At 50.4% G+C, this 23,796-nt stretch overlaps 1 protein-coding gene and 1 long non-coding RNA gene across 2 annotated transcripts; both read right to left on the reverse strand.

Annotated features, from left to right (window-relative positions):
* Positions 1 to 3,511: 3,511 nt before the first annotated feature.
* Positions 3,512 to 23,795, reverse strand: DNAJC7 (DnaJ heat shock protein family (Hsp40) member C7). The gene is made up of 14 exons (XM_074849482.1): positions 23,671 to 23,795; positions 13,724 to 13,812; positions 13,095 to 13,219; positions 12,898 to 13,011; positions 12,242 to 12,316; positions 10,591 to 10,709; positions 10,083 to 10,236; positions 9,147 to 9,311; positions 8,015 to 8,106; positions 6,339 to 6,412; positions 5,613 to 5,759; positions 5,220 to 5,372; positions 4,631 to 4,693; positions 3,512 to 3,834 (listed from the first exon to the last, which is right to left on the reverse strand). Exons 1-14 carry the CDS (start codon positions 23,751 to 23,753, stop codon positions 3,797 to 3,799), a joined length of 1,491 nt encoding a protein of 496 aa, XP_074705583.1. The 5' UTR covers positions 23,754 to 23,795; the 3' UTR covers positions 3,512 to 3,796.
* On the reverse strand, positions 17,248 to 19,250 carry LOC141934154 (uncharacterized). Its single transcript, XR_012626282.1, has 2 exons — positions 18,345 to 19,250; positions 17,248 to 17,923 (listed from the first exon to the last, which is right to left on the reverse strand). It is a non-coding gene; the product is annotated as an uncharacterized LOC141934154 (long non-coding RNA).
* Position 23,796: the final 1 nt, after the last annotated feature.

Here is a 23,796-nt window from a genome sequence, read left to right on the forward strand (position 1 = left end):
AAAGGGGGCAGCCAGAGGCACCTTAATGGTCTTTACAGCTGATTCCAAGTCCAGGTTCAGCACAGCTGGGAAGGACTCTCAGCACCCCCCGCAGAAGGTGGAGCTGACACAGCATCAGATTTGTAAAGCAAATCCGCACGCGGCGTCGTGGTCTGGAGGTCGGACCATCGTACGCGCCAGGATCTCCCCACGCCAGCGTTACCGACGCCTGTTCTCGTTTGTAAAGCACGAAACTGCTTCTGTTTTCATTCAAATGCAACTGCAAATGTCACTGTTTGAAACTACCCCTACAGCAGCTCAGACACCACAAGTATCATCCGGCAAAAAAACACCAGAGGGAAAGCGCGACAGCCCCACGACTCCTCACAGCCCCACGACTCCTCATCTCCCTGTGACGGCCACAAGCCCCGACCAGGAGCTCCACTTCCCACGCTCGGCCTGCGAGAGCCGCGCTGCCCCCGCTGCCCCCCGCAGTTCAGAGCTCACCAAGGAAGCCGACAGCAGCTCCACCAGGCACCGACCTGCCCCACAGCGACTGCGGCCGCTGCGAGATCCCTCCCTCACACGCCGACCCGCTCTGGCTCTGCCACCCCTGGGCACCTTCTCACAGCACCGACCGTTCCCCTCCGCAGAGCCCGGGCAGGAGCTGCGGGGCAGACGCGCAGCCAAGGCCGGTGACGGGGCCGCACGGGGAGTTCTGCTCACGGGCCTGTCTGGGGGCACGTTTCGGGGTAAAGCATTAAGGCTCTTGCTGTTATGCCAAAAAAGAAACCTTTCAGTAATGACAAAGACTGACTTGGTTAAAGGGAAGGGCTTTCCCATCGTGCCGAGTTCCTGCGGTGACAGTGACGGGACGAACACGCGTCCGCGTGAGGCTCAAGGGTGCTCCAGGGTGTCACCCACGGCAGCCGCCTCCTCACCCCCAGGAGCTTTCCACCACCCAGAGGAAGCGGAGCCCTGACCCCGCTTCGAGCCCCTCGTTCGTTATCTCTGGGCAACTCTGGCGCCGAGGGGGGCCGGGGGGTCTGCGCAGCGGCAGCCGCCGCACAAACGGCACCAAAGTTCCCCGCGGCCACGCGCCAAACACGACCCGTGAATAACGTTCCGTAACCACCACGTGTGAAAGGCAACGGTTCAAGCAACGCACAGCTAAGCAGAGTTTTCTCAAAGAAACAAGAGCCCCGCGTCTCCGAGCCGCGCCAGGACACGACGGAGGTTCCAAAGCCACCGTCCCCCGCCCTGCGGCGCCACGGCCGCTGTCCCGGGGGAGCGGAGTCGCCCCAAGCCCAGCGCTCTGCCGAAGGGAACCCACGTTCGCCTTCGCTTCGAGTCACGTAACACGCTCCTTAGAAAAGTCTTGGCACTCACCATATTAATATTTAACTACATTAAATCATGCATTCATGTACAGTTTTATAAATATCTGCTGTGTACATTCTCTCGGAAGAAAAGCCATTCCCCTCCTGTCCTCCGAGGAATGGTCTCATTCGAAGTTTGGAGAGAAGGAAGCCTGTCGCACTTCACTGCGGGAGGGGGAAATAATAATAAAAACCACTGACAGATGCGGGACGTGTCTCTGCATGGTGATAAAAGACTGAGAAAAGTCCAAACTGTACAGTAATATCAATACACACAGGACAAGACATGATGAATCCCGAATGCCACACTAAAACAAGTCCTGTAAACTCTGATGTACAAGTGCCGGGAGAACTGCAGAAGTATCAGTATGCATAGACCAGTATTTCAGTTCCCCAGAATTACCATTTCAGAGTCTGAAAGACGCAAGGACCTCAGTTTGCTCGCAGTGCAATCCGGGTAAGTCCATCACGTTACACTGGTGCGAAGGAAGTTTGAATAAACGTTGTAGAGTCTATTTTTGGAAATATCACTCAACATTGGCTCATTTTAAAAGCTGACTTTTGAGCAAGTTACAAAATACTTTCTTTATTCTGCAGTACTAGAATTTAAGCCCTTAAATCTTCCCTCTACGAAAGCAGATTGTCAAAAGTTCTGACAAACGCACCCGCGGGGCCGTAGCGCTCGGCGGCACCACGACACTATTGCAGCCGCCGCCGGGCCGACGCGCCGCGCGGGCCTGGGACAGCCCTCGGAAGGAAGGAAGACAAAGATGTCAGCGTTCAAAGTAATCGCTTCATGCGATGGATTCATTGCAATTTTTGTTCCTGCAGTAAGAAGTTAAATCCGATATTATATAAAAGTTAGCGTCAGGCTTCTCTAGGACAGAGTCTTGCACGTATTTCTATGAACACCCATTGTCTCAGCCAAGCCCAACTCAGCCTCCAAACGCCACTACGCTACCGGGGGCAGCTCCGCACGCTCCGCACACACGGCGCTGCCCAGACTCGGCTCCTCGCTGGTGCTTTCTCCCAAAGCCAACGCGCTCGCCCAGCTCGGAGCCAGCCCGCGCCACGCGCTGCGCTCCAGCACCCGCCACAGACAGCGCTGAGCCGGAACAAGGCACCTCCTCCGAAAGGTGCTCCGCTCTCTAAAGAAAAGGGAAGAATTCTGGAAGCAGAGTCCTCTCCCAGCTGAGATCGTGCTGCAACACTACATTTAGGGTGAAAAGTAAAAGAGCGTTCCCGTTAACGGGCAGGACCCCCAAGCCCAGCCCAGTCCCAGTTCCAGACGGCGGCAGCAGCCCCGGGCTGAGCTCATCCTCCAGCACTTGTCCTGACACCGTGCGAGAGAAGCAAGCGACAGACCGTCAGTTCAGTTTGACTTTGCATTTTCTTGCTTCTTTGGACTAGTAAATTACTTCTAGTTGAAAACTACTTGACTAGTTTAACATCTTTGTACAGTTCCTGTAAACATTGAGAGCACACTGCTGCACGCACACAGTAACCGTTTTCAATCATTCACCTGAATTTTACTTTGCATTTCTTCAGAGCAAGAAAGAGCTCATCCGCGTTATGGATCAGTAACACGAAATCAAACATCAAGCTCAACAAAATCAAGTTTTAGCACAAATATTAAATGCTTAAGTGGATTAATTAAAAAGAGTACGGTGAAGAAATTCAGCCCAGAGCAAATTCAATATTCCCTTAAACAGGACAATTGTCAGAGTGGAAACACAGAGCCCTTACTTCGAGCTGCATCACAGGGAACTCTCACATAAGCTGCTCTTTCAAATCCAAAGAAGCATTTCTCCGATACAAAATTGTTAAGCTCACATGTTATCATTTCAGTTAATGCCCAAGTGTACTGTTCTGGTAGAACCATGGCAAAAGAAAAAAAAAAAGAAAAAATAAAAGACAGCTGGCAGGTAAAATGCGATTGTATCAAACTTGATTGAATCTTGGCAATATTGTCAGAAGATGGAGATAACTTACAAGTCACTACAAACCCCAGCCATGCTGCCACACTGCGCTTTGGAGCCAACCAGAACAAACAGGAGATTTACTTCACTCTCTTACAAGTTGAGATTCTGGGAGGACTTCAGGGAAATCCTCTCTGCTGAGGAGCAGGAACAGTCTGAAAGTATGGGCCAGCATGGAGGGACCAAAAGATTCAAAGCTTTATTTTTTTTTTTTTTAATAAAGTTAACAGTAAAACAAAATTCACAAGCCTTCCCCTCCCCGAGCTGGTTTCCTCTTCACACACAAAAGCACACAAAACAGAGGTCTCCAACCGAGAAAAATGAAACTGCTCTAAGTACAATGAGACATGATGAAGGAAGGAGTCTAAGTATGTCCGTATTCAAGGTTAAAATAAGCAGATCAGGTATGTGTGGTTGGTTGATTTGTTTTTGTTTTTTTGTTTTGTTTTTTGTTTTTTTTTAGCCAAACTGGAAAAAGAAATTTCCAGGCCCAGAAGCTGAAAAAGAAAATGACAGACATTAGCACTTTCAAAATGCAAAGGCAATAGCGTTACCTACTATCCTGCAGCGGCGCGATGCCCAGGCAGTACTTAACTCAAACAAAACCATCTGACCAAGCAGGAGGTGAGATCTTTGCTGTGCGCTTCCAGCAGCTGATTTCCACCAAGCAGAAGAGTGGACTGCTGGCAGCACGGGTAAAGGAGGCAGATTTACAAGGAGGAAGGTGAACAGTACAGGAAGCGTGCAAGGCTTCTCAAAATTCACTCAACCAAAGCCCTCAGGAACGCACACCTCCCCCCGGGCGTGCCGATCCCAGCCGAGCGCCCGCTCAGCGCCGCACGTCCTGCTCCGAGGCGCGAGGACAGCAGGACACCGAGCAACAGCTTCTTCATGGCCCCCGTCACCTCAGGGTCTGCAGCAGAGGCCCTCGGGAGGGTTCAGTGGGCAGGGAAGCAGCAGGAGCTGACTGGGAACTGCCTCCTGCTGCTTTAGCACCCGCCGCTGCACCCACGTTATGGGTAACCACCCTGACACAACACACACTCCCGGCACAGCCCGCGGGCGCTGCCAGGACAGGGCACCCCGGGGGCTCTTGCTCCAGAACACGAGAGAACCAGAACCCACCATCACCTGGGATGTGGTGGACTGAACGATCCAAAAGCTCTGAGGTACTTTTATGTGGAGAAGTCCAATACCCTTCCCAAACAGCACATCCACCGCAAACCCCGCTGGCCTCTCACGCGATCTGTGTACTTACATTTCCAAAGCTGACAGGAGAACACTTCCACCTACCTTCAAAACTGAAGCCACCTGGCCCGCCAAAGAAGGCCTTGAAGATATTATTTGCATCAAAGTCTACAGGGAAGAAAAGGAAGTTGTGAGCTGAAGTGAAACAGTTACAGTTTCTGCAATTTAGAAATTGTCACTTGAGGGCCCATAAAGCATTTTACAAACGGACAAAAAGCTACAAGCAAACAGCTGGCTCTGTCCGAGCACCGCGACGCAGCAGCCGAGCGCAGGGCCGCTGACAGGAGCGGGAAGCAGCTCAAAGCAGACAATTTCAGTCACCAGGGCAACCTCAAAATCTTGGATAAGCAGCATTTGGGGACCCACAACCTTCCTATCACGCTATTTTACACTCGTGCCTAACAGCAGCCACTACGTACCGGCTCAGCCAGGGGTAACAGCCACCACATGACCCCGACTGTTCACAACTCGAAACGCTCGGTGCAGATCTGCCATTCAAATGCTTCCTGAGCCCCAACCCAGTCAATTCATAGAATTAGTACAAATGGGAGGTTTGCTTTAGAGGAGCAGGCAGACTCTAAATGGTCCAATCTTTTAAAGGCTGCCATGGTAGAGTATCATAAGGAACACTTACCTCCCATGTTCAATCCATCCTCTTCTAGATCCTGGCCGCTGTCGTAGCGAGCCTTCTTCTTGGGATCTGACAGGATGGTAAAGGCTTCACCAACCTCCTTAAATTTCTTCTCCTCCTCTTTCTGTACTTCTGCACTTGCCCCGCTGTGTCGGTCTAGAGGTACAAAACCAAGCAGGAAAGCAGCCTTCAGTTTCTAGCGTGAATGGAAAAGGCTTCACATTCCCAGTTACCCTCACAGGACGTATTTGAGATCCAGGGGCTCAGAAACACTGTTTGTCCAGAAATCCCCCCGCTCACGTTTATTCCTGCCTCTGAGCGACGGCTGCGCAGGGCACGCGCGGAGCAAGGGGACCAAAGAACACCACACGCTCTAATAACAGAGTCTGTGGATACCTGGATGATGCATTAGTGCTCTTTTCCTGTAAGCCTTCTTGATCTCATCTTCAGAGGCATTTTTGTCAACCCCAAGGATTTTATAGTAGTCTTTCCGTTTGCTCTTTTTCAGTTCCACCTGTGCGTTCTTTAGAAGCTGCTTGTGTTCTGGAAAGACGAGCAATGCCGAAGGAAAGCGGCGTCAGTGTCAGGCACAATCTCCTGCTTTAAAAGGGGCCGGAGACCAATGTGTTGAGGTGACCTGGGCTGAAGGGCTGAAGAGCCACAAGTGACCAGCCCACCTGGGTTTACAGTCAGGTGGCTGATTGAAGCCTCACTGCCCACCTCAGGCTGCTTCCAAATGTAGGTAAAGGTCTCAGTGCTCTTAAACCAGCACTAGGCACTGAACCACAAGGACTAAGGCTGCTCTGTCTGTTACATTTCAGGCTACTGAAACCAGCAAGACAACAGTTAAGAATGAGAACCACAACCAAATATTCTGAATCTAGTGCACTGCCTCGGCTACACACTAAATTATCTTCTCAGCATCAGTGCTGGGAGAGAAACAAGATTCTGAGATGGGTATTTCAGAGTGGTTCGGAGGGCTTCTCCAGCATTGTCCTGCTGGGGTAAAAGGCTACAAGTCCCAGCGTATTGTGGGGGAAGAAAGCAAACAAAAGAAAAAACAACAAAAAAATGCCAGTTAAGGGAAACTTATGCGCACAGAAAGAATGGCAATATGCTCACCTTTCGTTTTTTCTGTCTGATAAACCTTTTCATAGTCTCTTACAGCATCTTCATATTGTTCTGTGTCCATGTAACTGTGGAAAGAAACACTGGTGGCCCAAGTGTACTTCATGGGAAATAGCAAGAGGGGGTTCAGGTACGAGCTTACTGGATGGGTATGAACTAAGGAAAAGATGCACACGGGGCTGCAGGAAGAGCCATCGTTAGAGGAACCCACAAAGGGTCTCGGCCAGGCCGCCTGGAAGCCCAGACACCTGCTATTTGTGGGAAATCCTGGCACGGGAACCCGTACTTTAGGCTCCAAGTGGGGACTGCAATCTCACTTGCCAGCACAAATTCTACTTTAACGATCTGATAATTCCTTTATCCAGCTGCAGGAACTAACACCAGCCAGATTTCAAGGAAGCTGGTGCGGAGCTGCAGCTGGTGCAGAGCTGTGCCCCAGCGATGCTGGTCACAAGTGACAGTGCTGGCAGCGCGGGGGGACGTGTGTCCGCACTGACCAGCGCTGCCTGCGCCGGGCACCCACCAAAGCCGCTCGGTCGCTCCCCTCCTCAACTGGGCTGGGGAGGGGGGACATCACGAATGACTCACGGGTCGAGATAAGGACAGTTTAACAAAGCAAAAGCAAAGGTTGTGCACGAGAGCAAAGGAAAGCAGAAGATTTTATTCTGTTTCTCATCAGCAGGAGACGTCCAGCCACCTCCCGGAAGCAGGGCCGCAGTACGGGCAGTGGTTAATCCAGAAGAGAAGCACAAATAACAAGTGTCCCCCCCTTCCTCCTCCTCTCTCTCAGCTCTTCGTGCTGAGCAGCCCTCATACGGTCTGGGACACCCCTTGGGTCACCCCAACCCCGGCGGGGCTCAGCACCTCTGTGGCTCCCACCACAGCACAGCGCTACGAGGGCTGCGGCGGGAAGACCAACGCCATCTCAGCCAGACCCAGGACACTGAAATTTAGCAGTTATGGAGCTGGAGCTTGAGAACAGCACTGAGGGGTGTAAACTGAAATGAATGCACCACGGGAGGGCTGCAGTAATGGGTCTGGTTCAATAAGCCAGGCAGCTTTGCCACAAACTGGGGAATAATCACTACTGAGGGAAGTAGCAAATAAACCCATGGTCAGAGCAGAGCTTTGACTACTTCCCTGGTTGGTGCCAAGTTCTAAAGGAGACAGACCCAAAGATCCTCTGGACACTCGCTCAGCCCCACCCGAGCTGCCGTTTACCCAGGGCTGACACGGACAGCGCCAGCGGGTTCCTCCCTCGTGGGAAGCCCAGCACCCCATTTCAAAATCTGGCTTGTTGGAAGCATGAACAGCCCTGCCAGGGTGAGATCTCTTACCCACAGCAGCCCTTCTGAAAGAGCTCGAGAGAGGCTCTCTGGGACAGAACATCTTACGTTAGTCTGTAAACATTGTAAGTCAAGCTTTAGAACAAATCCTGCCTAAATACAACATCAATAGGCAGTCCCAGATCCACACTGGCAGGACTCACTACACAGAGCTTTCCCTGTCTCCTCGTCAGCATAAGGGAGAGGAATAAAGTCAGGAGCCCTCAAGACAGAACCTTTCATTCAGTTAAGCTTCAGATTTGTTATCCCTGTCACTCAGTGCTGTAGGGAGGAGGTTCCTACCCACAAACCTGCCCGACATGCCCATTACAAAGGTTTACTTACCACTGTGCTCTCCTCAAGTAGGCTTTGATATACGTGTCATCCAGTTTTACTGCATTCGTGCAGTCATCTATTGCTTCTTCAAGTTTCCTAAGCTACAACACCAGACAGAAGTTAACTGAATCCCAATCAGAGAACAAGTTCTGCTAAGCAGCGTTACGATTTTAGGCAAAGGAAAGGCGTAAAGTATCTTGGAAAATCTCACTGGTTTGTATGTCTGTGTCTAGGATATTTTTCCCAATGCCCCCCAAAACACAGAGTTTTTTAACCCTAGGAAAAAACGAGAAGCTTGGCTAGTGAAGCAGTAGAACTATGTAGTGCTTCTCTTTAAGAAACGCACTTGGAAACAAGGGTCTTCCTGAGAATGATCTGGAAACCAAGTTATTCTGTATCCTAACTAATTTCCAGACAGGAAAATAAAAAGATTTAAAAGATTTTTTTTTTTTTTAAAAAGCATTGTTTGTTTTCAGACACAAACAGCCATGTAAAATATCCATTATTGTTGCCTTCAGCACATCCCATTTCCTAGGTTTTGAGAACAGCCTCTGTCTCTTGACCCGGGGGGTGCTGAAGCCTCGGCGCTGGCAGCGCAGGCATCGACAGAGACAGCTGAGGAGGGAACATGCCCAGAAGTAGTGCAGGGTGGAAACTGGAAGCGCTATCACATGGCTGACTGTCTCTCTGGATAGTGCATGACCAAAATGGAACAGCAAACCTGGAAAAAGCGTCCAGGGTTTTTAGATTAGGTCCTATTTTTTAGATCAAAAAAACCCAAAGTGAGACAGATGATCTACAAGAATAATAACAAAATAAATCTCCTCATTACCAGGAAGGAAACAAATAAGGATGCCTTTATGCTGATGAAGATAAGGCTAAATTACATTCCTCCTCTCCCTCCCACTCTGTGCAGCCCAAGTATTTGAGTTTTGTTTCTTCAGGAGTCAACTTCGTTGGCTGTTTGGAACAGATCCAGTCATTGTGCAAGTACAAAAACCTGAAACACTGCCTACAGCACTAGAAAGATCCAGCTGCCCCAGCAGCCAGACTGTGCCTTCCAAAAGGACTCATTTGTAGTTTATAAACTCCGTGGTGAGGAGCATGCTGAAGGACTACCTGCCAGGTGACGATTTCTTACCTTTGAATTAACTGTCCCCCGGTTGCAGTAGAGTTTGGCATTTGTTTTTATGTTATTTGGATCTATTCCTAGTGCCTCTGTATATAGTTCATATGCTAGTTTGTAGTTTCCTTCTTTGAATGCTTTATTCCCATCTTCTTTCTTTGCTTTAAGTGCTTTGGCATTCTGAAAGAAAATATACCCTGGATAAGGACATTAGGAAGCGGTTCAGGGGCAGGAAGCACCTTATTTCGCTGGGTGCAGGCCCTCCAACATAACTGTTCTAATTTGGTTTCAGATACATTACAGGATCCAAAAGTCACAGCCTTGCTGCAGCAGCTGAAACGGGCTGTAAGCGTTTTGCCTTTCCCCCAGGAGAAGCGCTAAGGAACAGGCAGTGCTAGTTACAGGCGTTCTCCATGGGAACAAAGGGTGTCTAATGTTTGAGATGAGAACATGACAGTGAAGTAAATCTATGTATTCAAAATAAATAGGAATGGGATGTCACTTTTTGAGAGCTTATACAAGTGAAAAAAAGATCTAGAAAGTCAGTTAAAGAACTACAACAGAGTGGAAACGAGGGAAGGAGCAACCTGAAAGGAAGAGTGTTCAAACGCAAGACAACCTGCAGGCACTAATATTGAATCAGAAAGTCAGAAGTTCTAGAACCGACAGACCTCGTTTTATTGCTCCTACATCTGATCAGGGAACACAGAAGAATGAAAGGGAGGCAACCTTCAAAGCACCACAGCCTCCTGAGAAAGAGCTTCTAGCAAGGCAGTTTTACCTAAAGCAGCAGCTGGTTGTCTTTGGGAAGGGCCCGACACTGCTGGCTGCTGGGGGACGGTGGTGTTGAGGGAGGGAGAAGGGATTGATGCAGCAGAACCAAATTAGGTGTCTGGTTAAAAAAAGAAATCCTGGTAATTGTGCAGTCCCATCCCAGTACCCACAACTTACACGGCAGGCAAGACATGCTTTCTCGTGATCAGGAGCCATCCTGAGCGCTTGGACAAAGAACTGCACGGCCTTCTCGATACAGTCCTCGTAATAAAGGCAGAGACCACGGACGTACAGAGCGTCTGCGTTTGTTGAGTCCATTCGCAGGATGTCACTGTAACAGACATTAAAAAACGAAATGGTTCCCTATTCCAGTTTCCTTCTGGTCTCCAAAAGCACTCTTCCTCCACTGAGATATTTAGTTATTTCACCAAGCCCGTGGTACAGATGTGCAGGAGCGTGGGAACTGGCTGAAGCAGGACTGCTGGTTATTAACTGAGTCGAGAGACAGTTTCCCAGTAAGATTAACTTTAAAGGGGATAAATCCACGCACGCTTCCTCCCCACAACTTGCATTAAGGACTCTTCCTGTTTTTATATTCCCTCATTCATTTTGGGCTGTGGAAAACGAGCGGCGGCCAGGAGGCACCACCCGCTGTTACTCAAACTCTAGACCCTAAGACACTCACCTTGCTACGGACTGTGCCTCGGGGTAGCGACCCAGTAACGCTAAACACTCAGCCTTGAGGATTTTGAATCGGTGACAAGCAGGAGCAAACTCCAAAGCACGATCCATGCAAAATACAACCTGGTGTGAGAAAAAACACAGATGTGAGCAAAGCAAACAGCCAAAGGCTGCACCATTACCACACCTGAGATTTCCTATTCGTCTTTGAACAAGAAGGTGAGCGTGCAGACACCCGTTTCCTCTGCTGCTGGAGGCACGTTCCGGTAGAAAACCGTCCTCATCTGCAGGTTTTTTGTCCTGTCTTTTAAAAGGCCTTGTGTTCAAAGGTCTGTGCATCTGCTATGTCACTGTAACTAGCACTACACAGGAAATTCAAGGGACACCTGTAGAAGGTCCATCCCTTTAACTCTCCTGAAACTGTAGGCCCTAAAGAAAAAGTCAAGGAAGACAATTCTGCCCCTGTTTCCTGTATTATAAAGACATGTGGGAAGGACAAAAATTCCATAGATTGAGACAGTTCGGCCTGGACAAAACCCAAAAAAGTACAGTGCAGGGACTGATCTTGCACTGGTCTGACTGCAATGGGCAGGGTGATCTAATAGGTCTTTTCCATCTCGGCCTCTCTGGTGGGGCCATCTGCACCAGAACGGGTCATTGTTCCACCGAGGTTCATCTGCTTCCCCGGCCCGTGACATCACGATTGCCCGCTGTGGGAAGCGCTCTGCTCCAGACTGAGAAGCCAATGGCTTCTGGGTGGGGAAGGAGCAGGAGCAGCTCTCCAGAAACAAAGGTCACATCTCATGCAACGCTGCCCAGTGAAGTGAGACGCAAGAAGTGAAGGGACAGATGCAAAAGCCCAGAACATGCAACACAGGCAGGGCAATTCCTGCACGTGAAATCCAGACTGACCATGCACCCCATTTGCTCCTCATAACCAGGTGACACAGGGATTCACCCTTCCAAAATCTTAAGCTTAGTCTAAGAGTCAGCGACCTGAACAATGTGCTTAATGTGCTGGACAATCTCCTTTCTGGGCCAAACTTGGGCCTTACATGCATCCACTGAACAGAACCAGTTGCATGAGAAGTGTTTGGTGCCTTTCAGATGTCATGCTGTCATTTCTTGTTGTATCAGGTCAGTACCAGCTGCATCCTGTTACAGCCCTTGGGAAGAAAGATTTGGAAACAGTAACGGAGAATGCCCCACGCAGATCTACATTCCTCCTTCAATGACCCTCACTGTATTACTGGCAGACAGACTGCCTTTTTTTTTTTTTAATATAAAGAGTTGAGAAAGAAGAATCCAGGATATGCGCTAAGGAGCAAAGCGTGATCAAATGCTGCTGCTGACAAAATCTGTATCAAACAGCTCATTCATGGTTCCGCTCACCCTGCAAAGCCAACAGTAACAGAGGATACTCAGCCTGAGCCAGTCACCCTCTTCACTTTTCATCCGCTCAGTGCTGAGAGCACGAGCTCTGCCACTCGCACAACCACCCCGGGCTCAGCAGACAGCCCTGCTTCCACAGCCAGCGCCTGGTGGCCAGCACCTCCCGTGGGGACCCGGCTAACGCCGGACAGGGAAAGCAGACATGCCTCTGGCTGAGCTGGACAGCTTCACAATGCTACAGGAGACCATCCGGTTAATCTCACCTTCCTGAAATCCCGCTTCTCAAAATCCACTTCAGCTATTTTTTCATACTCAAGCACAGTACTGGCGTTCTTCAGCTGCAAGACAGGAAACACAGCAAGTGTGGCAGGACAGTCACTGCTCTGAAACCCCACCGAGCAGCATTTAAGCAGTTAATCCCTAAAGTGTCAGAGCAAAAACTGTTGCAGACCATGAAACAGTAATGCAGGTTACATGAATAATTTTGTCAGCATTTAAAATCAGTTTGAAATCAAGTGACCTAACTGGTAGCCCAGGAAAATGTGCCCCTGTGAACGAGATAGAGAAGAGGCAGCAGCCTTCTACACGCTGCATCACCCCTTTCTGTGCTGCCTTACCACCATTCACCATTCCTCCCCTGGAGTGCTGGGTGAAGGACCAGCTTAGCCTCCACGCCTCTCCGCTAAGAAGAGACAATCACACACAAAAGTAACTGTGCAACCTGGCGGTCTGCTGAGAAACAAGCACAGACTTTGACAGCATCTCATTTCTTCCCATTACCTCCCAGTACACAAACAGTCATCACTAACAATGACTCTGACTCCACCTCGCAAATCTGAAGCCAAAGGCTTACCAGTTCAATCCACCCCCTCTGACAGCCCCATCTACTGGGAATATTTAAGTTTCAAGAACCTCTTACCTCTTGCTGTGCCTGGGTATTCTTATGATCCAGTTCTAAAACTCGTTGAAAGCAGCGGCTGGCAGCCATGGCATTCCCTAGGGAAAGGTGGCACTTCCCTTCCCGTAGATGGCCCTGAGGAGACAGTTAAAAGGAGCTGCAATAGGTGGAGAGGAGGGTACGAGCCACCAGTAAGAAGTACGAAGTGCTCCACGTACCCGTACAAAGCTGTCGTCCAACCTGACAGACTGCTGAGCGTCTCCCAGCGCCTCTCGGAACCTCCCCAACATCATGAGCGTGGCGGCCCTGTTGCCATAGTAACTGGCGTTGTTAGGACAGGTATCTGGGAAGAGGCAAGAGCACCCGTGTCAGGGTAACGCAGGCAGCTACACAACTCGGACAACACATTAAAAAAGCCGTGCTCGGATCAAAAACTCACATTCCCAATTTATAAGGTCACCTGAGTGGCTTAAGATGACACATGATGGTCAAGCAGCGGCTTGGAACAGCCAGTCATAAAACTGCTGCTGCCCACGCTCTACACGGGGATGAACTCCCACAGAAGCCGGCAGCACCGCTGACCCTGCGCTAGCGGGAACGCTGGGCTGGCTTCGCGTTAAAAGAATCTTGGCTGGAGGAGAAACAAAGAACTGCTGCTCTCACCCACGCTGGCACTGACTCGCATTATCAGTCTGGTGAAATTTCGCAAGGTGATTAAAGCAGGGAAAAAGTTTTCATCCAGCATGTGCTGTTAGAAACCCTGCTGGTATATTTTAAATCAAATACCAACTTTTATTTTCAGACATGGTATTCAGCAAGGATTAATATTATTGTAAACTGTTCTCACCTATGGCTTTTGTATAATAGTTGTACGCTTCATTGTAATCTTTCTTGGCATAATATGCGTTTCCTTGTTCCTTGAACGACTCTGCTTCTCTGAAAGGAAGCAAAACACCACATTTTAAGAGGAATTGACACCAGAACAGATTCTGACCATGACTGAGCATTTGAGCCCTAAGCAACCTTGGTGTAACTCTGCAGTGGAACCTGGTTGCTGTGAGATCTCCCTGCAGACACTGTCCGTGAGAAAACGGCACACGCCGCGTCCTGCTGGCTCTCCGATACTTCATCCCTCTACCAGGGCCGTGAACAGGGATACTCAGGGATGGTACTTAGCTGAATACTGCAGGGATGCAGGAGCAGACTGAAGCCACCTTTGAGCACCCTCCCTTCAGTCTCAGAAGCACTGGCTTAGAGCCCAGCAAAACTCCACTGTACGTGGTTAATCAAACCAGCCTACTCCTGCGAGGTGCTGCATAACCTCAGCAGGCACCGAAGTCAAGGAACAGTGCTGTCTATCTTTCAGAAGTAGTCCCACATACTTAAGAAACAGGGCCAAGAACAATTTCTACATTCAAAAGACAGCTAAATCAAAGAGAAATAAGGGTGCAAGCCTCAAGTAGAAGCTTGGCACTGCCTTGGCAACAGGTCCAGAAATAGTCCTCACACCCAAGAGCAAGCATTTGCAGAGACACTTTAGGACATTTAGAAAGACACAACATATGGTTTAAAGCAGCATCCCTTAAACTCCTGAAAGCAAAGTTTCCCCCGAAAGAAATTAAACCCTCCTCTCTCTTCTCCCATCTATCTTCACCATTTTAGATAAGCAGTCTGAGAGGGAACTTGCACCATGGTGCTGAAGTTTAATTCAACTTCACTGAATTTAATTCAGATTTAGTTCACTTGCTTCCCCTCCTAGACTGCTTCTCACGTAAAAGCTATGAGGCCAACCCAAAAGCAGCATCACCCCACTCCAAGATACAGCAGTCAAGACTCGCATCGTGCTTGCGGGACTTCACTGCTGTAGCCAGAGACAGACACTGTTTGTCCACTCTCCAAAGCATTCGCGCAGCCAGAACTCTGGCCCCAGACAAAGACAAATTCTAACTGTCAGAACAAAGACCAGCTCAGACGCCATCCTTCACGTCCCACCGGGGACACGGCCAGCGTATCCACCAGCCCCAGCTGCTCTCTCCTTCGACAACCAGCAAGCTCCTGCTAGAGCAGCCCAGCCTGCACAGGGAGGTCACCCTGTCACAAGCAGTACAGATGAAGTTGATTATTACAGGTCATCGTATTCCTCCTGGATGACTACCAAGTGCTCTGAAGAGAGCCTCTGCTGGAGCAATGAAGCAGAAGTCAAAGAAGCTAAAATAGCTGGGTGACCCCCCAGTCTGCCCAAGCGGAGCTGCACTTGTGGGCCCAAACACGGGTCACTCCCAGGCTGTGCCGAAACGTTGGGCTTCAGCATTTCTTGAAAGAAGGATCCAGAAGTGAAGGTGTCGCTTTGCACCACTTGCTGCAGGAAAGGGAAAGCCAAGGTGAACAAAAGCAAGCCAAGCCAGAGACCGCAGGACCAGAGAGTGAAGAGTCACAGGACTTTTTACATCCAACTCCACAGTAATGACGAGCTGTTCAACTGCTCTTGGGCTGAGGAGCTTCACTTCTGTAACTGGCAACGCTACAGTAACAGTCAAAGGCCTGAGTCAGAGCCAGTCTTCAGTCTATCAGGGACTATAAACACAGAGATAATCTCTGCCTTTAAACATTGAGGCTCGTCTATCGCAGAAAGTATAATGCAAGTGATCCACTTCTGTATCCACCTCTGTAAAGATCTACACCTTTACAAAATTCTCAAAAATCAGCTTTGAGCATGTTACAGGACTGGGGTTTGCCCAGAGGAAGGAAAGACTTTGTCTTTCACGAATCACGTTCTTAATAAACCTCACAGGACAGACGTTGACCGTCTTCACTGAGGGCTGTAGCTACGACACATTCAAAGCTTGGAAAAGGTGCTCTTACTACAGGGGACGTACTGTTAGAAGGTACCGTAGTGAGAAACCTCTTTCAGTATATAAAAGAAAAACTGAAGGGAAGACTGCTGACTAGCTCTGCATTTTAGTAACTGCCAAATCCAAGACCTGAGCGTGCAGAGCAGACCTGGTAAGAGTTGACCACCACTTTGCATTTTTATTTTGGATGTATCTAGAGATCAGAGAGCTTTATCTCCTGGCAGCTGCCCTCCCAGGACAGCCCGAGCTCGAGCCGCAGCGTCCTCGCCGCGGGGGGAGCGCTGCCAGAGCACATCTCGGCAAAGGCAGCGCAGGAGCCGGAGCGGGGAGGAGCCCCCCAGTGAACGAGAGCAATGTTCAGCAAGCCTACTAGAGAAAGAACAAAGGGAATTGTGTTGAAACAAGTTCACATGTTTCTAACCTCATTCGGGCTTGCCATTGGCCATTCCCACACAACCGCCTCATGCAAAGGGTTGTTTTCACTGAACCATCACAGTTTTGCCAGCTGGCAAAACAATAGACACAGGGAGCTGCCACGCCGAGGGCGCGCGGGCCGCGGCTGATGGGCGCGCTCCTCACTTTCAGTTTTAACTTTTGCCACAGCGACACCCCGGCAACGGACCAGATGCCCCCCTGCTGTAACTGCTGAAGTCAAAGAGCACCCAACCACGCTGCCGTATTGAGTTGAAATAAGATGAACAAGTAACAGGGTGGCAAAGAAACGGGTTAGCGCACACACCCCACTGCCTCGGAAGGGTCTGGTCGTGGCTCCCGGGTCCGGCTCTTCCCCGCCACACCCGCTCCAGCCCATCTGAGACGGGAACCTGCTGCAGCTCCTCTGCCCCAGCCTTGCCACCACCACGCCCCAGGCAGGTGCTTGTTCCTGAAGCCAGCACGCTGCCAGCCCCCGACAGCGGTACAGCACCCCCCGGGCTCCTCCCTCCCCAGGGCCACAAGATCTAGAAACAACTGTGTGCGCGCTGGCTGGATCTGTATCACAAGTGGCAGGACTCATACTTTGCATGATTAAAAATGTGTCCAAACACAACCCCCTTTTTTTAATATCACAGATCAAACATTCCAAAGGCAGTGGAAAAACGAATCGGCAATTCTGCACTTCTAGAACCGTGGCAGTAAGCAGTTTAACCAAAACTCTATTGTTTCTGCCATCATAAAAAGAAAACCACAGATCCGACTGAAGTTCTTTCCCTCAGGAGCTCTCTGCTGTATATAAAGAAAAGGTGAACTACTAATGGCAGAACTCATCTGAGCCACCACTGTAACCTGCTTGGCATACCAGTCCCCGACCCACAAGCCTTTTGGCAATTTTACCTGTCGTGTTAGGAGGAAGCCTCGTCTAATAGCTACAGCTGAAGGGCTGGGTGCCAGAGCATCTGTGTGCCAGCAACTGCCAGCAAGGGCTGGGAAAACGGGAGAAAGAGGACGGATACATGGCAAAACCAACTTTCACAAAGCACCGGTATTCTGAGACGTTAGAGAAAACACACAAACACAAGAATTACTGTTTTCTATTCTATTTTATTGGTCTATTTTCTTTGTAAGCATTTAACACAGATTGACACGTCAACAAGTCACACCACCTCAGGGAACACTAGCAGAAAGGAAGTACACAGGTATTTCTACTGCTTACACAGCTTAAACTTAATGATGGAAAGAGTTTGTGAAAAGGAGAGCAAATTGCCCCCAAAGCACAAAGGCAAAGCCAGTTGCTGGAAGTGCAAGGCTCGTGGTCTGAGATCCCAGACACAGAACAGGAGCATCTCTCCCCAGTTGCGCTCCACTGACATAGAAAGCACACAGAGAAAACAGTTCTTGTTTACCACGGTCTCTGGCTATGACAAGAAAAAATGCAGATCTCCTGATATCACTGGTAATTGTTTTAATCCAAACAGATGCTGCAGCCTGAATGAGATCATTCTGCATCGCGCACTGATGTAGGCTGCATTCCCCACTTGCTACTTTTGAAACTGAAGAAGAATCGTGCTTTGCTAAAAATACAATCCAGGCTGAATGGATCGCTTTGTGAGGGGAGGTTGGTGTCTTCTCAGGGCCTCTCCACGCCGGACACAGAAGACGGGGAAGAGTTGCACCAAGGATCTCAGGAAGAAGCTTCTCTTTCATTGCTTGCGTGTACCACGGGCTCACAAGGAGGGAACTGTTTGGAGTAACTCTCCCTGCAAGCCAGACAATTTTTTTCTCTTTTACAACATTTGTCAGGACCCCTAATGCTTCAAGTGCTCCGGCCCTTCTCACCCTAGAGGACCTGCCACCAAGAGAAGCGGCAGCCGCGGGTGCTGGCGCTCCCCTCGCACACCCGGGGGCTGAGGGGACGCAGCGCGAGGAGCTCGCTGCCATCACAAGGCTCCTTCTATTCCCTGTGCCTGGCTGAAAGCTCAGCCCCGCTCCTTCCCAGAACAGAAGAGCTATGAGAAGCAGCCATCCCGCGCACACTGACACGAGCCCACATTTGCCTAACAACTTCTGCCTCCTCCTCAGAGCTTCCACATGCTGCCCCCGCTCGAGTGCCGATCGGGGCTTCCACCCCTCCTCCTCCAGCTCCCAACGAGACATATGCAGCCCCACCTCGCAACACACCTGATTTTCTAAGTTGTCGGAAACTCTGGGCATCTGTCCAAACCGCAGCCCCAGGTCTCGGTGTGCTGGCACGGCCCCTGCACACGCGGGTACAGGCACCCAAAGCCCATGGCCCAGCTACAGCAGTTCAGCACCGAAGCAGGCGGCAGACTCGCGCTCTCTCAGCTCTCCTGACCCTCACTCCTACTTCGTTTCCTGCCTCCATTATGAAACAGTGACAAAAACCCTAAAATATCTAGGATTTAACGAAGGCTCCAAAATCCTGTCCTGGCCAAGCAATCTTTTTTAGGATGCTCTGACAAAAGGAACATACCTGCCTTTTCCAAGCAATTCCTGAAGAGATTTTTTTCTTTAATAGGATACAGTGCCTTTATCTGGCATTTTTTTGGGTGAAACCCAGTCCAAATTCTCAGCTGTCAGATGTTACTCAGCTGCTGGGGTAAAATAAGTTTGGTGATCTCAATACAGTTTACAGCGGGCAGATGTCTAGAGCTTAAAATTAGCTGTCATATTTGCCACTGGACATCCGATACTCTCCCCTCCCTCCTTTCAGGGCTCCGAAGAGAAGCCAAACACTACATGGGCCACAGAGATACACAGGGTGTACTTCCCTGGACACTGCAGAGACCCTTCCTCCAGGTTCAGTTTTATACCCCGAGTGAGGATTTAGAGCGAAGGGAATCTCTCTCATCTCCCAGTGTTTGTGTTTTCTGTCTCTGGTGCAGAAACCACCACCAGATCATACAGCACATCCACTGTGATCACCCTCTGCAGCCAGGCAGCATCACACCGACCCGACTGCAGCAGAGCGCGAGCCTCAGCACGCATTGCTCTGCGCATCAGCACCCCCCACCGAACGAGGAGCGGGTTTACTACCAGCTGCAACACAGAAATGAAAATGATGACATTTACTCACAGCATGCCCCAAACCAGGGGAATCCTGAGTCTGTACATGCAAATATCCACGTGGATAGTCTAAAGACTCACCAGCTGAAACACAAAAGCAAAGGTCTGCCTCAAGTCTCTCACAAGAGCAGACGACAGCAACATAACTGACATTTAATCCCGAAGGAGCAGAAAAAACCCCGCGCTAACCTCTACACACAGCCCAGAACATTCCCGGTACCCGAGGACAGACTCAAACATGGAAGACCAAAAGCTGCAAGAACCAAAATACGCCACAAGAAATCAAAGAAATGAACCAAAGCTCTCCCTGCAGCTCTAAGTAGAAACAGCCAGACGAGCCCCGAACTTTAATTGCGCCGTTATGTAACACACCTCGCTCGCAGAGCTCCGTGTTAACCCAATTCAGAGCAATGGCCCGATCACTGCTGGCAGGGTCACAGCGCTGCTGTTGTGAAAACCCACGGAAGGGTCTAGAATCAGCTAGAGATGGCTTTTTTCCACTGAGGCCTAAATGAAGGAAGCCAGCCAGCTGTAAGAATTACGTGGTAAAACAACTGCATCTACAACATGATTTGCCCTAAAAAAGCATGTTTTGTGTAAAAGAAAATGGCTGGAATTGCAGGTACTGACCATCTTTTCATACTGTATAAAGCGACCACCTCATTCAGAGCATTGAAATACTCTGCAAATTTATGGGAGATCAAACAACTCTGTGAGCATCTTCTGCTGCTCCTTGTATTATCATAAGATCATAAAGTAATTACATATTAGTAAAATAGGCCAGATTTACAGCCTGGAAAACTCAAGTGCCCATTTACAAGCAGAAAAGGAATAGTGGAATCTTCTTCAGGCTATCCCGTGGCGACACTTACCCACCAACGGTGCCCCTAGAGCGGCTCACCCCCCCTCCTGCCAGCACTCCCCGCGAAAGCGGCCAAGTAACAGCCAAGATTCACCAGGAGCCTGACCAAGATGCAGCTCACTCCTCGCAGAACAGCAGCTGAAAGGTTCTTGCTGCTCACCAACACCTGGCAACCTCCAGGCAACATCTGTCCAACTAATTAGTGACCCAAAGTCAGGCAGAACCTTCTGGACTTCTGCACAATTTCCTTTGTGTGGCAAATTTCACGTTCACTGCTTTGCTGAGGTTAACTATGATTTGCTCCAGAGGCATCAACACACCTGAAGTCTGCAGCAAAAGCCCTGTAAAAGCAGCAGTCTGGGCAGCTCATTTCATAATGATACTTTCCAAACAATTTGAGATACTTCAAGAGGCTTCCACATCCTCCAGTGCTGAAGAACGAGGAGAGAGATCCAGCCTTAAGTACACGCATCAGAGTCTAGAGCTGCCAGGAAGATGACAAGAAAATTCTCCCTGGCAAAACTCCAGTGACCCCAAGCTCACAGACCAGCTGGGCCCGGGGAAAAACTGTCCCCACGGGTTAGAAACCTTCACAATTACTTTTTGGGGCAGACCACTCCCTGACTGCACCACAGCTCAACCCCTGGTCATCAGCTGCTCCCCAGCAGAGGAGCTGGCACGAACAGCACCACCACCCAGCAGATAAAATTAATGCAATTACATCAACCCTTTTCCATAAGGACCCCCACAAATTATGCAGCAGCAGACAATAATTATCCTGTGACCACACTCTATTCCTGTCCCTTAAACAACCTCTGAGTGAGCTGTTTGGCATGTTTTAGCTGTTTCACTGTATTAGTTACAATCATTCTGAATTCGAGATCTCTACTTCTGCTAATTTCCTAATTTTTATGAAGCCCCAGAGAACAGAATCGTGCATTCAGACAAAGGTGAGCCCTTAAGCAAAGTCTGTGTATGTGGTCGTATTGTAATTCCTAAACAGAAGTACAGAACGTGGAAAGCCTTGATGCTGACTTACAGCCATGATTCAGAAAAGGTTTTCACTTACTGTTGCTGTTTTTTGATAGAAACTAGCACAGACACATCATAAAGGCTGAACTAGATCAGATTCAGGTATATGCCTGCACATGCCTACTAATGTGGAGTGTCTGCACAGCCCTTACACAGACGGTTCAAGATGTTTTACAAACATTAGACACCTAATTAAGCCTCCCTAATACAGCGACTATCACCCTAATTTACATTAGATCAATTGAGCCACAGAAGTTAAATAACTAATGTAAGCCAGGAAGGGCCAAAGTAGAGAAGAGGTTAATGCACAGGACCCCAACAAAACCTGTCTCGGCTGGCAGAAAGGCCTGAGTGTGGAGTTGGGAACTGTCAGTGTGAGGTTAATTGTTGGACTGGATGGTCTTCAAGGTCTTTTCCAACCTAGACGATTCTGTGATTCTGTGTAAGGCCTGTGCTTTCTGAGCAACCAGAAAGAATAACTGGAAGTAGAATAATCATCTCCTACCCACACATTTCTCTTTTAGCAAGATAAAGGAGTAATATCCCAACAACAACAAAAAAGGAAGCATCGTGAAAGCACCCAGCAAAAGCACTGCATGGTAATAACCACAAACCATGGCACTGGCCTTATGACACCCAGAAAAACCCAGATGCACGAGACTGCCTCTGTTCTTCACAGCTGAACCTCCCTCAGAGCAGGGCGAGGACCGAACACTGCTCACAAGTTCTTCTATTTCTGTACCAGCTCAGCCTTTCCCAAGATCATCCTATCCACGACTGGTTTCCTGCACCCATCACTTCTGCAATGAAACTTGGGAAGGAGGAAGGAAGGGCAATGCCAGGGTCAGCAGCAGAAGATGACCGCACCTTCAGCACGGCTTCTACATTTGGATATTGTTCACGTTTCAAAACACCATATTTAATTAGCCTGGGGGAAGGAATGACTTACCCACAGACAGGGCTTTCCCAACTCCACAGGCCATGCAATTTGTCAGCATTCTATGCACAAATCCAAGTGCCTCTTCAGCAACATCTAATTTAACTCCTTAGAATGACATCACCAGGAAGCCAGCTCCTTCCCAGCACAGCTCCTTAAGCCTTCAATTTCTGACAGTAAACAAGCAGCACAAAACACCTCAGGCCATCAATATTATTTTGAAAATACTATTCCTCAGAGGCCACTTTCAATTTTGTTTCCTCCTTTTAATTCCATCCACCGAATAATTTTCTAGAGCAATTGCCTCACCTTCTACAGAAATAGTTCCCTCCTCCCCAGTTCCCCAGGAGATAACCAACCGCCAGCGTTGATGCTGCAGAACCAGTGGAGTTTCCTAGACATCGGACCTTCCCACCTCACTGCCTGCAGAGACTGCAACGCTCCGCTGCTGCGGGGAACCACTCGCTCGCTCTTGAGAAGAAAACGTGCAAGAAAGGTTGGGATTCCCACCACCCCCGGCCTCCGACGGCACCGTCCGCTCCCCTGGGCGAGGTGCACCAGATCACTTTAGAAATAAACCAGTTACTGGAACCTGAAGAAGCTCTTTAATTAGGGTAACGTTTCCAGAGCAGGACTCTGCCCAAACATTCGCCTTGAGCTGACACTCTTCCCAATATCCACAGCAAGAGTAAAAATTGCTGGGTGTAGATTTCAAATGGTACCAGGGACAAGGGAATTGGGTTTAATGAAGAAGCGGAGAGCAGCACTCTAATCTACGAGTCTGAAGCTTCCGTTCTACACCACAGTTTAATACTCTCCTCCTTGTCCTCAGCGATGGGAGGAAGCTCTCTTCAGACACCAGCCCACATGGCCTTGAGACAGAAAGGACATTAATTATATTTCTAGGACACTTAAACTCTCGTTGACTGAAGGCAGCCCGACTCCACCACAGGGTGTATGTTCTAATCCTGGTACACACGGAGGCCATGAGATCTCACACGGGACGTGCGGCCAAGACATCCCAAAATAAAGCGTCGCCCGGCAGCAAGCGCAGCCCTGCCCCGCCGGTGGCATGTCAGAGCCCCGGGCGGGCCTGCGGGCCCTCGCTGCGGCGCCGCGGGCGGGAGCAGCCGGCGCTTCCCGGCGGGTGGAGGCTCGGAGAAAGGCCTCGGCCCTCAGGGCCCGCCCCGGGCGGGGACCGGCCGCAGCCCCGGGAGCGCTCCCCGCCCTGCGCGGCGCCCCCCAGGCCGGGAGCTGCCGGACCCCGGCGCGCAGCCCAGCCCGGCTGCGGGCGGCCCGCGGCGCTGCCCCCGCAGAGCTCCCGCCGAGGAGGCCGGAGGGGCCCTGCCCGCCCGCCGGGGCTGCCCCGCGCGGGAAGAGCCGGCCCAGCACCTGCGGCTGCCCCGCACCGAGGCCCCGGCACCTGCCGCCCCGGCCCCCTCCCGCTCCCCGCAGCCCAGGGCCGCCCCGGCCCCCCCAGCCCTACCCGCCCGCCGGGCCCCGGCCCGGGGAGCCCGGCCCCGGCCCCGGCCCCGCCCGCCGGCAGGGACACCGGCCGCCCCCTCCCCCGCCCGCGGCAGCCGCTCTACCTCCGCGTCTCCTCCTCGCTCTCAGGCTCGCCGGGTCCCTCGGGCGCCGCCATGATCACATCGCACTCGGCCGCCGCCGCCATCTTACCGCCGGGCCGGGCTGGGGACTGGCGGCGGGGCGGGGGC

The sequence above is a fragment of the Strix aluco genome, chromosome 24 (assembly GCF_031877795.1).
Source record: "Strix aluco isolate bStrAlu1 chromosome 24, bStrAlu1.hap1, whole genome shotgun sequence".
Taxonomy (NCBI): Eukaryota; Metazoa; Chordata; class Aves; order Strigiformes; family Strigidae; genus Strix; species Strix aluco.